The sequence below is a fragment of the Carassius carassius genome, chromosome 26 (assembly GCF_963082965.1).
Source record: "Carassius carassius chromosome 26, fCarCar2.1, whole genome shotgun sequence".
Taxonomy (NCBI): Eukaryota; Metazoa; Chordata; class Actinopteri; order Cypriniformes; family Cyprinidae; genus Carassius; species Carassius carassius.
The window spans coordinates 2,959,847-2,975,728 of record NC_081780.1 but is presented as its reverse complement, the minus strand read 5'-3'; the positions used below and the strand labels follow the sequence as shown (position 1 = coordinate 2,975,728).

At 34.3% G+C, this 15,882-nt stretch overlaps 2 protein-coding genes across 2 annotated transcripts; one reads left to right on the top strand and one right to left on the bottom strand.

The window, feature by feature from the left end:
• On the top strand, positions 1 to 13,340 carry LOC132105506 (solute carrier family 13 member 4-like). Its single transcript, XM_059510662.1, has 16 exons — positions 1 to 542; positions 3,889 to 4,017; positions 5,893 to 6,029; positions 6,110 to 6,285; positions 6,375 to 6,429; positions 6,510 to 6,540; positions 7,390 to 7,464; positions 7,551 to 7,738; positions 8,960 to 9,079; positions 9,155 to 9,256; positions 9,353 to 9,454; positions 10,070 to 10,176; positions 10,317 to 10,456; positions 10,781 to 10,942; positions 11,058 to 11,195; positions 12,705 to 13,340. The coding sequence occupies exons 1-16, from the start codon at positions 423 to 425 to the stop codon at positions 12,840 to 12,842; spliced, it is 1,920 nt and encodes a 639-aa protein (XP_059366645.1). The 5' UTR covers positions 1 to 422; the 3' UTR covers positions 12,843 to 13,340.
• Positions 13,330 to 15,503, bottom strand: LOC132105507 (cytochrome c oxidase assembly factor 6 homolog). The gene is made up of 3 exons (XM_059510663.1): positions 15,344 to 15,503; positions 15,007 to 15,165; positions 13,330 to 13,580 (listed from the first exon to the last, which is right to left on the bottom strand). Exons 2-3 carry the CDS (start codon positions 15,148 to 15,150, stop codon positions 13,485 to 13,487), a joined length of 240 nt encoding a protein of 79 aa, XP_059366646.1. The 5' UTR covers positions 15,151 to 15,165; positions 15,344 to 15,503; the 3' UTR covers positions 13,330 to 13,484.
• Between the last annotated feature and the right edge of the window lie 379 nt (positions 15,504 to 15,882).

The following is a 15,882-nucleotide window of genomic DNA, read 5'->3' as shown; positions in this document are numbered from 1 at the left end:
CGAAAAATAAGTTCATCAAGAGTACGGTTCATGCGTGCTTAAGCGCAATTGGTGACATTTTACAGTGTAAGAAAATAAGAAAGCATGGCGAATCAGAGATAGACGCATTTCCAGGTGGAGACACAAAAGAGCCATCGGTGTTATTTACATCAATACACCCTGAAATCCTATAAGAGGGCCTGGAGTCACTCCTGGATGGACTAGAAGGACTGCAACCACATTCAAACAGGAACCAAAGAGAAAAGTTGCGCTCTCTGTCCATGCAAACTTTTCCGAGAAGACGCGCAGCGCGTAAAACGCACGGAAAGGGAAGCAGGGCAAGAAGAAGTTAATAAAAAGTCATAAAAAGCTGGGTGTAAAGCAAACTTCTCGAAGACAACTTCTTGGACTTCTCAGAGCTGAATTGAATAAAGCGTTCTCCCATGAGGCTGGAAGGCGCCAGAATGGACTTGATCAAAAAAATATGGACGGCTCGGAAACTCATTCTCGTGGTGATGATTCCTTTATCGCTGCTGCCTCTTCCTCTCATCCACCCGTGCAGTGTAAGTAGATCCTCAGTCATTTCCACGATCGGAGAGCACGCTGCGCGAGTGCGCGTTCTCGGTGCGCTTTTACGCGCTGCTTACTTTTGGCCATGTGCACTACATAGTGCGTTAAAATGCATTTGATTAAATTTTTTCGCTTCGTTAATTCCAAAAGGAATCTTTATATACGTGGGAAATGTGTGCAGACTAAATAAAAGGCTGTTTTTGAGGCAGACAGGTTAAATGATATAACGTCTTAAACATTCTAATGATTATATGGCTAATTATGAATTGATTATGGCCTCGGTTACTCGAGGAGCCGTCGCGACCTCTCACCTGATTGGTCGTTTTCCAGGTGCGCTACAGAGCCCGTCGCGCGCCGGTGCCGTGACTGTTCAAGTGCGCCGATGTTCTGACAGGAAATGTTTGTTTGAAACATCTGCAGGTTTTACAGATGTTGTTTGTTTGTGTAGCAATTGGGATATTAGATTCAGTCCAACATCAGCAAATCCTGCAGAGACGCACTGGGCCATTTCAGTTGTGAAGGCAAATATGTTAACTAAGTGAATGAATGAATGAATGAATGAAGTGGTTACAGGATCTAAAAAATACACTTATACATAAATAAAAATAACCTAAACTAACATAAATATAAATAACTTAGCGTGAAACCTTACTGCTAAACTATCTAAATCTTTACAAAAAAGGGTTAGAAATTTTCACAAATAATTACAAAGAAACTGCAAGAAGAACATTAAGTTTAATGCTTAATTTTGAAAAGTAGACAGACTGAAATAGCATTTTCTGATATTTATTTACAATTTCAATATAATATCATGCATTTGGGAGATGCTTTTATTCAAAGCCATACATATTGTAACGTAATGAGACACATGATTCAAATTGATCTAAACAGCAGAAGTCAATATAGGTAAATGTGGAAACAGCGCACAGATCAGGAAATGTCATTATCTTCTGCCCTGACAGCTTTTTTGCAATTCCAAAACATGTTTAAGATTAGGTCACTTGCACAGGTTTGCTTTTCTCTCTCTGATAGCACTTTTCATCAAGAGTCAGAAATAAAGGGGTTAGTGCACAATAGTTCACTAATCCCATCTCACCCGCCGACTGAAAACAGAATGAATGCATGTGTGAGTGTGAGTCCTGCGGTGAAGCTTGTATTGATGTGCATTTCCAAATGCTTGATGTGTAATCATCTAGTAATCAGTTAGAGGAAATCATCCGTTTCCTTTATCATCAACGCCCCATCGGACCTTCTAAAAGAAATCAGCTGGATCTGATGGACTGAGTTCTTGAGCAATGACGAGATTAGAGCAGAACAAAAGCAATGTGCCAATAGAGGCTTAATCTGCAGTGTGCCACATAGCTGACGGCCTTCAGCACAGTTGGGCGGTAAGGAGAAAGCAGAAAGCTGCTGGCCGAAGTTTATGAACACAGGAGCACACTGAGGGATAATCAGCTTGGGAAGGAGAGAGCTAAGAGACAGAAGAAAGTACAGAAAAGGCCAAAAAACAGACGGTTGCTATAAGGGACAAGCTATCAACCAGTGTACCCATGCTAAATTAATACTTACTTAACAATGCTTTATAAATGTCAAGACTTTACAATAAGGTTCCATTAGTCAGCATTAGTAATGCATTATCTTACATGCACTAAACAGTTGGTGAAGAAACAAATTTTCCTGCAGAAATTGCTTGTCAATATCACAGACACTGTAATTATTAATAACAGGCCAGTTTTGAAGCTGAAAAACTCAAATGGTAAATTCTTGTAAAATGTACTCCAGTAATATTTTATTTACTATTTTGAAAAATCACTTTTACAGCGTGCATACAAAAAGTTTCACTCAGAAATCACTAGTAAATTTCACATTTAATCACAAAGAAATTAGAAATTAAAGTGAAATTTGGAATAAAAAATTCTGAAATAGTATTTTCTTGCAGAACGTACCCCTACTATCTTTATTTTATTTGAAAGATCATTTTTACAGTGTTTTATTTTTTTAAGTGTTAATGTTAGTTAATAAAATACAACTGTTCATGTTAGGTCTATTAAAAAATATTAGCAGGTAAAACCTTTGATTTTAATAATTACTTTTTACTTTTTAATAATTAAAAATGTTACAATGAAATACACTGATTTTATTTTTTACAAAAAATACAGAATGTGTTTTTATTTATTTATTTTTTGGGTGAAATTTATTAGCAATTTCTGACTGAAAGTGTTTTTATGTGTATGAAGAAATAACACTAAAAAAAAGCACATCGGATGTGCAGAAAATTTAAATAAGTCCTTATGTAATATTTACAGAAAATTCTCAAATAATTGAAAATAATAATACCTGGATTTTTATCAATAATCCTAAAACTGGCCACAGATCAGTGCCTCTCTACATCCACATCATTAGCCTGGTGTATTTATTATGTCTGGAATGTGTGAGCGTGTATTAACTTTGCTTTGCTCGGCCTGTTATAAAATCTGATTAATTATGAAATATGAGTCACCTGACAAATGCTCTACAGTCACAGCCTAATCTCCACATGCATATTTGTGTTTGCTGGATCCACGTGAAGTGTTGTGCCCAGGTCCACATATTTGGCAGGGCAAACCGGATTTGGATTTTTGTCCTGATTTGTGGACTGACGCACATGCTTTCCTGCTGTTTTTCTCATAATTAAAATCATCATTTTATTAAAGTAATGATTTCCTCCTGCACTTTAAAAGTGACTGGTACATGCAAATCCCCTGTTTATATTTGTAGATGTGCATGCAATCACCTCTTTATCTTATTTAACAAGATTAATTGTATATATATATATATATATATATATATATATATATATATATATATATATATATATATATATATATATATATATATATATATATATATATATATATATATATATATATGCATTATGCATTATACAATATACTTCAATACTGCATATAGCTATATATTGCAATATTGCTTTTCTATACACCCACACACACACACACACACACACACACACACAATGCATAAATGATGGATATATTGCAACATTGCCTTAAATTGACCTTAACAAACCTTTTCACATTTAAAATGTACTTAAAATGTAATTCTAAAAAAATATAAATTATATTTTAAACAGTGAAAATATATAATACATAACGCATTATGTATGCTGTATATTGTGTATATCTAACATGGATTTAACAATTTGGTTTTAATTAAATTATTAATAAACCAAATAAATAATATGTTAATTACTAGTTTGACCCTCAGAATTGCCTGATATAATTCCATCCAGAATCAAGGAAGTGTTCAGGTCTCATTATGAAACATGTTCTGTGTCTGTAGGAGTCCTCGTGTGCGTATGTCCTGATCGTGACAGCGGTGTACTGGGTGTCTGAAGCTGTACCGCTGGGAGCCGCTGCGCTCGTCCCGGCCTTCCTCTACCCTCTGTTTGGGGTCCTCAAGTCCAGTGAGGTAAGAAACCTCTCTTTGCTCTGTCACTGTGTACTGTAGGATGTTTTGTGCAACAGTTAAGAACTGAAATACTGTAGGTTAAATGTTTAACATACATAAATAGTGGGACTTTAAATTGCTTCTGCAGCTGGTTTATATAATATATGACCTGTTTTCTGGGGTGAATATCTGTCCTGGTTATAATTTTGAGCTTTTGAGCCTCAAGGTATGAGGCTTCTGTAGATGATGTCTTAAGAGCGAAAAATGTCATAGTGATTTTGTTTCATCAAGCATGTGAGTTTTACAGCTCAAAGAGCTGCTGATCGTTCATTTGTGCCAGCCTATTATCGCGTCCACACTAAACTGCCAAGTTATTATGTAAAAGAAAATTCTGCATCATGTGACTAAATCTCATTAACAAACTTAACAAAGCAACCTGTTATCTTAAATACTGTGTCATGTTTGGCAATTATTCCCCTTTTTACGTAATCTTTTTTGCTGACTGCAGGGACTTTGGGTTGGAGATTTATGTATATATGTTTTAAAACTTTCAAGAAATGTTTCTTGAGCACCAAATCAGCATATTAGAATAATTTCTAAAGGGTCGTGTGACACTGAAGACTGGAGTAACGATGATGAAAATTCAGCTTTGCATCATAATAATTAATTTCATTTTAAAATATGTTCAGATAGAAAAAATATTTTAAATTGTAATAATATTGTACAATATTTACTATTTTTATGGTATGTTGGGCAGCATATGAAACTTCAAAAACATAAAAAAAAAGTTTTAGTTTCTAAAAACGTTGTGGGAGCATTGTTTTAAAATGTTTATAATGTCCAGTTGTCTTGTTCTGATTACAATGTTATTTAAAGGTTAAATTTTTTTTTTTCTTAAAATACCCCAAATAAAAATGTGCTAGTTTGTGAGTTTCGCGGCTGAAGTTTACAGTCTGCTCTTCACCCCATGGAAGGGAGGGGTGGGGTCAGCAGAGCTCATTAGCACTTATAGGAATACTTCACCCAAAAATGAAAATTCTGTCATCATTTACTCACCCTCATGTCGTTCCAAACCTGTATGAGTCTCTTTCTTATGTTGAACATAATAGAAGATATTTTGAAGATTGCTGGTAACCAAACAGTTGACTTCCATAGTAGGAAATAGCAAAATATAGTAGCAATCTTCAAAATATCTTCTTTTATCTTTTTCAAGAAAGCAACTCATACAGGTCTGAAATGACATGAGGCTGAGTAAATGATGAGAGAATTTTCATTTTTGGGTGAACTATCCCTTTAAAGCAACTTGGACTTAAACTTGTTGAAGACAGACCTAGATTTGACAGGGTAAAAAGGCAGTTTTTTTACACTACCATTGAGACATTTTAACCAAAGTATGTTACAGACTTTTCATTGAGACCCTGAAGAATCAATCAAAATGGGCACCCGATGACCTCTTAATATCCAAATATCCAGTTATCTTGTCATGATTAGAACTTTATTTAAAGGTACAAAAATACAAAATTCTAATGTTTATTTTTTTTACCCAAAACATAAAATTACTAGCACGTTTTTTAATATTCTAAAAACGTTTTTCTTGTCATAATTAGAATATTAAAGGTTGCAAAAATGTTTTACAACATTCTACTAACTTTACTTTTATCAAAATATAACATCATCTGAATGTGTTTTTGTCCAGATTTGATTAGAATGTTGTTTAAATGTAACAAATATGTTTCTTAGAACGTTCAAATAACATCATACGGATAATCCAAGAATGTTGATCTTAGAATGTTTTCTCTCAATGTTCTCTGAAATATTATTAAATTTATAAGATTTTTTTCCCCTAACATTTCAGAAACGTTCAGAGAAGAAACTCTGATAAAACTGTGTTTGCAGGTGGCCTCTGAGTATTTTAAGGACACCACGCTGTTGCTGATGGGGGTGATCTGTCTGGCCGCCTCCATTGAGAAGTGGAACCTGCATAAACGCATCGCTCTGCGGATGGTCATGATCGCCGGGGCCAAACCTGGCATGTATGTATTCAGCAGGTGTATCACACACGCACTGCTGCAGACAGACTCTGTGAGCTGCATGTGTTCTGCTTGTGTTGTAGGCTGGTGTTGGGCTTCATGTGCTGTACGACGTTCCTCTCCATGTGGCTGAGCAACACGTCCACCACGGCCATGGTGATGCCCATCGCTGAAGCTGTGCTGCAGCAGCTGATCTGCACCGGCATCGCCGACTCCCTCGAAGACTCGCTGACCGTAGACACGCAAGACGAGGAGAGCGGTGAGTCACAGCATCCGTCTCAGAAGCTTTTGCATTTAGGGTTATTATTAGCTGTGTTTTTTAATTGTTTTGTTCTTTGACAGACAAAGAGGAAAACCAAGATTCGAGCAAGAATCACCTTGAGCTGCTGGACCGCAAACACAAGTAAGATACAGTCAAGTCAACTTTATTAAACTACCTCTGTTAAACAAGCTTATTCATTGTAGTTTCTCTTTGTTTTGCAGTGTAAAACATAAAGTCTGTATGCTGAGTGAGGTAAGACAAAATTTGACCGTTTATCAATTTTTAGGAAGAAAACAAGAAATAAAGGGGGTTTATGCCTTGCAATATATACAGTATATATTATTTTTGTATATTTATATATATATTTAAGTTTTTTTCTTAAAGTAATAAATTGTATTTATAAAGTTGAATATAGTTTACTAAAGCTAAAGCATTTAAAACAATTTTATTACATGAAATTAAATAATTGTAAACTGAAACAAAATGAAATATAAATAACTTTTAAATTACCAAAGCATTTTCATTAAGTTTAATGTATTAAAATAATAATTATTATAAATATTATTTTGACATATTTAAAGAAAAACAAATAAAAATGACAAAACATACAATTAATTACTAAAACTTTAATAAAAATTCACAGAAAGTATAAAATCGAATAAAAGGTTATTATCAAAAACATAATATATTAGTATCTCAGTAATACTAAAATAACACCGCCTTTAAATTATTTATTTAAACTATTTATGTAAGTGATAGTTAGCATGCAATTTTTATTATAATATGAATGTTAACAAGGCACAGAGAACATATGTTTACTGTCATAAAATATAATATACTTTAGAAATTGCATGATTCATGCAATCAGTTCACTTTTGTCGATCAGTATAATTAAGTTGGGAATGTCCCTCTAAAATACATACTTTTTCAATCTTATTATGAAAATAAGATTTTTAAGATGCATGGTCTGAAAACAAGTAAGAATATCTGTGATTGATTCCTAGGTAAATTATATATATAAAGAGAAGAAGATATGGCTTACTAACACACTTTTTTGTAAAATTAATGCTCTTTGTTTAAATGTGTTTTTTCATCCTCTAGGAGTTGAATGGTCTGACATTAAAGCCTGGTTTCGGTCCAGAGTTTTGTAAAGAATCAAACGGATATCTGCCCGAGGTGAGACCATCAGCTAGCTGACAATAACTCAGCACAATCTGCTTCTGACATTTCTAAAACCATTTTTCCCAATTGTTTCCAAACAGGCTCCCATCAGCATCCCTGCACCGCCGAAGAAACCCAAGATCCGTCGGGATTCGCTGTACCCCACCAAGAGAGACCACATGATCTGCAAGTGCCTGTCTCTGAGCATCACGTACGCGGCCACCATCGGCGGCCTCATCACCATCACCGGCACCTCTACCAACCTCATCTTCGCCGAGCAATTCAACAAGTACCCTATCAGTCCCATAACAGCCACATTCAGAAAACGCTGGGATTTGTTTAATCACCTGATTCAATCCGCTCAATCTCATTTCCTGATGCTAAGCGCAGAAAAATAACCCTTTCCTTTGTGCAGCATTTCTTGAGCAAAGGAGACAGTATATTGTGACCCGGTTTTGCTGATGTAAAGATATAAGTTACATTAAAAAGCGGGCATTTAGTGGGTCAGTGGTATTTGTATTGACGCTTCATTTGTTCTTTCACATCTGTTATTTTCTGTGCTTGCTGGAAGTGCTGTAATCACTGACATATTCCAGAAATAATCAATGTAAAGCACTAATTGGCTTAAAATGGGTCAGCGAGAAGCCTTGCACCACTTCGACCGGCTCTCACTATCTTGTCGAGGCTTTTCTTGAACGCTGTGTAAACAGAACCTTGTCCTTTTCTTCCACACTGGAATCAGTTTGACCTCCGAACGCAGGGCGCTGAGCTGAGATTGAGCTTTCATGTGACACGTGTTTTAAATATATAGAAAAATCAAGTTATGAAGTTTTAAATGACTTGTGTTTGCCGTCTAGGTGAAGTGTGAAAGGAGCTATTGATAAAGCAGCTTAAATTCATCATTTTACATCCATAATGTGACGTATTTCAGAACATCTTTCTTTCTTAGTAAAAACTAACTAGAAAAAAATATAGAATGGGAATGCTGCAAAATGGTCTTTTTTGTGGGTTAAAATTACTGCTGATGTCAGCTGAAAAGAAAAGTTGTTTCAGAGGAAGAACAAGTTCATAATTTATTTTTATGAAACAATGTTTTATTTTGGTATTTGTAGTATTTAAATAGATTTATGCGTTTATTAACATTTTAATAGTTTTATTTAATACTATTTTTATTTAATGTTACTTTATATTTACTTTAATATAAATATTCATATTATTTAATATTCAAATAAAATAAAAAAACCCTGATGTATATAGTGACATAATAATACACTTATAATATAATGCACTGACTTTTTAGATTATATAAACACTGTGACAAAAGATAGCTATCAAAATTTAGTGCTGGAATAACTCAGATGTGATTTATCCAAATATCCAAGATTTCATGTAATTCAACTTCAAATTTCAAGTTGCCCAAAGTTCGAATGTAAATGAAGCACAAACACATTTTTTACAGTTAAGTTATGTGTTTGCAGCACTAAGTTTTGCTATAAAACGTCTGTTTCAGTCGTTACCCAGAAGCGAAAGTCATCAACTTTGGCACGTGGTTCATCTTCAGTCTACCGATCGCTCTGATCATGCTGATGCTCACCTGGATCTGGCTGCACTGTCTCTTTCTGGGATGCAAGTAAGAGAAAAATAGACACTTTGTTCTTGAAATGATTTGTAACCTAGCTGAACACAAGCTGTTATCTCCTCACAGTTTCAGAGACACTTGCTCTCTCAGCAAGAAACGCAAAACCAGGCGAGAAATCCTGTCCGAGAAGCGCATTCACGAGGAGTACCAGAAACTCGGCCCCATCAGGTACAAGAGACTGAGCTTCTGGCTGTGCTTCAGAAACTGAGATTCTCTGTTTTCACTAAGACTTTATTTTGATGTTGTGATTTTTCTGGTGCACAGCTATCCTGAAGTCGTGACGGGCATCTTCTTCATTCTGATGACTGTACTTTGGTTCACCAGGGAGCCAGGATTCGTCCCCGGCTGGACAATGCTGTTTGAGAAGTACATGAACTTCTTGTGTTAACCCTTACTCAGTCAATAAATTATTTAATTTAATTTAATTTAATTTAAATTAATTTTATTTTATTTTATTTTATTTTATTTTATTTTATTTTATTTTATTTTATTTTATTTTATTTTATTTTATTTTATTTAATTTAATTTAATTTAATTTAATTTAATTTAATTTAATTTAATTTAATTTAATTTAATTTAATTTTATACATCAGCAAAGTTGCATTGGATAAAAGTGTCAGCTAAAAGTTCAAGTTATTATTATTTTTTATTTATATGTGTAATGTATATTGACTCTTTTAATTTATTTTATTTTTATATTACAGATTAATATGATCCAAAGGTTTTGGTTACATTCACCAGCAGAGTTAAAATTATTTTATTTTGTTATTTATTTTATTTGTAAGATTCCAAGTTGGTTGAGAAGTTCATGAACATCTTGTGTCAGCTCAGTAAAAAATAAAGATTATTTTATTTTAGTACATGAACATGAACCTCCTGTGGTAACCCTTACTCAGCCAATAAAATTGATTTCCATTTCTAAATCCTCAAACATATGCACATGTGATAAGAAAGATTGACTGAACCTCCTGTGTCCCGCAGGAAGGGCTACAGGACTGATGCCACGGTGTCTGTGCTGCTGGGATTCCTCCTCTTCCTCATCCCGGCCCGAAAGCCCTGGCCATCTGCGTTCTCCAGCGAGAGCAAAGGTCAGATCCCACGCTGCGCTGCAGTACAGCCGGCCGTTCACTCAGCAGTGTCCAGTGTCCAACGCTTCACTGGGGTCCAGGACATGAGAGGAAAGGTGGTCCGACTCTGGTAACCGTTCCTGTCTCTGTTCTCGGTGCAGGTGATGATGATGATGATGATGATGGGGAGGAAGAGGATCCTCTGGCCCCCATGATCACGTGGAAAGACTTCCAGAGACTGATGCCGTGGGAGATTGTTATTCTGGTGGGAGGAGGATACGCACTGGCTGCTGGATGCAAGGTGAGCGTTAAAATAAGGGCTATTATTAGAAACATTATGATTTTCATAATTCTCACTGGCTTGTTGTAATTTAAAATTAATTCTTTCCCATTATATATATATATATATAAACTTTTTAAAGCATATATCATGGTAGTATTTGGTGTAAATAAATGACAGAATTTTCATTTTTGGGTGATCTATCCCTTTAAGTAGCTAGTGGAAAATACAGAGTCTCATTTAAAAAGCAGCAGTTTTATAAAGAAATATGTAGTATTAAATGTGAACTCTTCTGTAACCTCTATGTGTTAAGTTGTGAGTGAGTGCTGTGGTGTCTCTGGTCAGGTGTCGGGTCTGTCCATGTGGATCGGCCGGCAGCTGGAGCCCATGAGCGGTCTTCCTCCGTGGGCCGTGACGCTGCTGGCCTGTCTCCTGGTGTCCGCCGTCACCGAGTTCGCCAGCAACCCGGCCACGCTTACAGTGTTCCTGCCCATCCTCTCTGCCCTGGTCAGCTGAGACACACACACACACACACACACACACACACACACACACACACACACAACCACATGCACATACAGATGGAGGTTTTATTGTGAATATTGTCTCCTGTCCCTCACAGTCTGAAACGCTGCACATCAACCCTCTGCACACACTCATCCCCGCCACCATGTGTGTGTCCTTCGGCGTCATGCTGCCGGTCGGAAACCCGCCGAACGCCATCGTGTTCAGCTACGGACATGTGCAGATCAGCGACATGGTATGAAACAACATTAGCCTGTTAAATCAGCTCCGTCCCGTCTCACAGCTGCGCCAGCAACGCCGGGGAATCATTTGTTTTTCATAAGCAAACTGAGGGTGAAACAGGTGCCTGGTCCACTTCCAAAAGTACATCTCCTTATGATTTTAAACAGTATGTCAGACAAATAATGTGCTTGAGTGATAAAGAAATTAATTTTGCTAAAGGAATTACCAATTTAATATTTTTTAGCACATAATTAGGACTTCAGAAAGGTAACAGGGCTTGCAGATGCTCATTTGAAAGAATAATTTAATAATCAGTTGTTTATTATACAATGCCATTTTAACACAGATGAAATTATATGCTAATAAATATAACTAAACATGATAAAAAATTAATAGGAAAAAAAAAAAAAAAGTCAGAGAGAGACAATAGCTTGTCTTGAAAAGACTTTGACTTATTTATTAAATAAAAAAAAAAGTTTTTATTTAATTTTATTTTTTTTAGTTTAAAAGGGGGAAAGTATTCAGAAGACAATTTCAGTTGTCTTAAATAAAATATATTTTTTTCACTAAAATCTATAAACATAATTAAAAATATTTTATGATTATTATATTTATTAAAGAAACACAGAGGGGTGGACAGACCAAAAAAAAAAAAAAAAAAAAAGTAATCGATGAAAGAAAAATAAATAAATAAAAGCTAGATTTTTGATTATGTGTTTTGAAAATTTTTATTGATTGTTTTTATTTTAAAATAAGCTGCATCACCTAAAAGAAGAAAATATTTGATTACAATAATTTACAAATATATTGTATTTTTTTTATTATGAACATTAAAAAAAAACATGTACCTTAAAAACTAAACATTATATTATATTATATAAATGTAAAATTATATATAACATTTATATTGTGGAAAAACAAAGGCCAAAAATGCCAATTAACTTTGAAAGAAATACAATAAAATAAATAAATAAAAGAGCTGGTTTTTGATGATGTGTTTTGAAAATCGTTTCATTTTGAAACGTACTAAATGTCTGCATCAGCTAAAAGGGAAAAAGAGGTTTTGAACTTTAGTTGCTTTATATTTTAACTAAAATCTATAATCCTAACATTATATTATATTACATTAAAACATTTATATTGTGGAAACACATAGGCCAAAAAATGCACATTCATGATGAAAGAAATAGAAAACATAGAAATAGCTGGATTTTGGTTGATGTGTTCAAACAATCTCTGTTTTAATGCATATTAAATGTCTGTATCATCTATTATTACATTTATATTTAACATGTTCAGTATGTTTTATTTCACGATTCTTGTAAAAACCACTTACTAGGGACATATACGGTATATTACTTAGTCAGGGAAGCACAACAATCAGGTCACAGTATTACAGTATTAATGTCTTACAGTATTAATGGTATCGTGACTTTTATTTTGCCCATATGTGACAATGGGCCTATTACCCTGGTAGAACTGCTTACTGGCATCCGTTATATTGTCTCCTCATGTTTTTCAGGTGAAGGCCGGTTTCGGAGTGAATCTGATCGGGGTTTTTGTGGTGATGTTGGCCATCATGACGTGGGGCGAGCCGCTCTTCCACCTGAGCGAGTTTCCCACCTGGGCTCTGATGCCGAACGTCACGGGCAGCTTGTAGCTGTGTTTGATCCAGGACATTGCACATACACTGAAGGAGGCACATATACGTGATTAAGGCCTTAATTTTTTATATCCGTGGAGTAAGAGGACGTCTGTCGGAGGATGCAGAACTGCTCACTGGGACTGAATGAACGGCGCGATCGCTGGAAACCATTCTATATATCAAAGCATTAGATGTAGATTAACATATCTCCAACTACAAAACACAATCAGCGATGTTTGTGTGAAAACACAGAATGTAACACATCCGTGTGCTTTATTTTCTTGACATTTTACAAATGTCGCGGACATTTCTATTATTTAGTTGAGAGGTTTGAGGGAGATGAAATCAGGCATAGTATCTAACGTGCTCTTACCAAATCTCATGTGGTTTGGTTATGGAAGATAGTTTCAAACGTTACACAGAAGTCCCTGCAATCGTAAATTGTATGTCTCAAATATGTTTCTTTCACCTGACTTCTCTGGAAACATAATAAACCACTGTATTTTTGGGTCATTTCTTTATTTTGCTTTTCAAACATCACACTGAAGCCCCATACAGAACAGATGCATTGAGATCAATCATAAGACAAGACAAAAACACAATGTTTCACAGAACTTTTCACTGTCAGAGTCCAGTGCTTTCATTTCCCTTCCGTGTCTATAATTTTGACGCTCCTTCAGTTGGTTCATAACCCTCGTTTTGTATTTTCTCCTTGTACTTCAAGAAGTCCCTTCGTTTGAAGAAATACTTCACCTGCGAAGGAATCACAACAATCAATTCATGCCGATTCAGTGAGAAATTCATCAGAATATTGCTTAAAAAAAGTGTTAAAAAGTGTGCAGAACTGTATTAAATGTGCACTTGTAGTGTACTTAATGTCTTTAAAGTATATATTTAAAACACTGTTCTTGTAGATAATATTGACTAAAATAAAAGACCACTTAAGTGTTCTTAAAGAGAGACACTTGCATGACTGTTCACGAAAAGAGATCAGTTGTTTATTATACATAATCACTGTAACACAGCTGACATTTTAAGATGCTGATAAATGTAACAAAACTTGATAAAAATAAACTACGTAAAAATAGGAAAGAGAGAGATAGTAGTTTGTATTAAAGTTATATTTTATTTTATTTATTTGTTTTATTTTTCGTTAATCATTTTAAAAGGGGAAAAATATTAAGACAATTTCAATAAAACATTTTAACTAAAAACTATACACAAATAATTTTTTTTATATTTTTCTTAATGCTTTTATATATATTACATTATATTATTATATTATATAAACATATTGTGAAAACACAGAGCCTATTTATGTTGAAAAAAAATTTAATAACTGAAATATCTGGATTTTTGATGATGAACAATGAAAGCCTAAATACTTAAAATACATAAACTATATATTATATTATAGATGAAATTTTAAAAACATATATCATTTTTAAAAGCATTTTTTTATTTTGTAATTAAAAATGACTTAATATTTTGTCATGGTTTAAAAAGAAGTACACTTTTTTTTCAACAAAAATAAATAAAATAAGTTTACTTGTTTGACCTTTTATGTGATTATTAAATTAAAATATATTTTAAATGTACTAAATTGCAACTTCATCATTACAAAGATGAAATTACAAATATATTTAAATGCATAAAAAATAAATGCATTAATGGAATAAATGCATACCATATGTAATTAGATGTATTTAAGTCCCACTTAAATGGGTCATAAAAACAACGGTAACTTCATTTAATATAAATGTTAAATTTGAATATATTTTCTTTAATATAAATATTTAACATTTAAATATATATATACATACATATATATATATATCTTAAAGTATACTATTCTGTAATAAGCGCTCTTTCTAAAAGCACGCTAGAGAGGAATATAAGTGCATTGCATATATATTGCATGGTATTTTGTAGCATGTAAATGTACAGGGAACATAAATACATTTTTTGGGGTTGCTATGTTAAGATTTCCTATGTTGCTATGAGGTTGTTATGTTAAATAAGATAGTAACGAAGCTCCAAGAAATCTCAATTATGCATGACAGACAGCTGCTGCGAATGCATTCAGATTGCAAGCAGGTGTCAGAGATTCATAGAGAAAACCTTCTGAATCTCAAAAGAGATGTTGCTGTTTCTGCTGCACTCAGGACTATGGACTGACCCACTGGGCAGGACACTTGTCTTCAAACTGTCGCTGCAGTTTCTCGCAGGCAGATGTTTGATCTTTATGGACATCTAGACATTTCCAGAGCTCGTCTCTGGCGTCCCAGCAGGCTTTGCGTTCTCTGGCGTTAGGAGCGCTCATCTCTGCTCAGTCAGTCTGCAGGTTTATCAACAACCGCAATATAAACCATATGTCTACATGTCAATAACATTAATAATATGAACCTGTTTACTTATTAGCATACTGACAGACAGTTACACATTTCTATTTGAGTACACGTTATTATTAATCTGACAGTCCAGCTCTGTGAAAGAATAATATTCTAAGCGCTTACCAAAGACGGTTCATCACTTAAATACTTTGTGCAATTATTATTAAACTGATAAATGTTAATTAGTGATATTCTAAAGTGCAAAGGGTCCCAAGGACGCGTTCAGCATGTAGGAAATAAGGCAACTAGACATGTCGCCTTCTGATGACGCAAGCGATTGCGTAAAAGTATTTCATTTAGTTACCGCTAGATGGGACACTTGAACCACTTTAATTTCATTTATGGTTGAGAAATGTCATATATATTAAAAGCATGTTTTAATGTACACTTGTGTATGAGTTTCCTGAAATAAAATAAAAGTTAATAAATAAATATAAAAAAACATTAAAAAACTATAATTTCTTATTTTTATTTAGTTTAACTTGATGTACTAAAATAACTAACACTGAAAAATACACACACACACACACACACACACACACACACACACACACACACACACACACACACACACACACACACACACACACACACACACACACACACACACACATATATAACACAACATAATAACTTTTTTTGTTTTTAGCCATGACATTAAT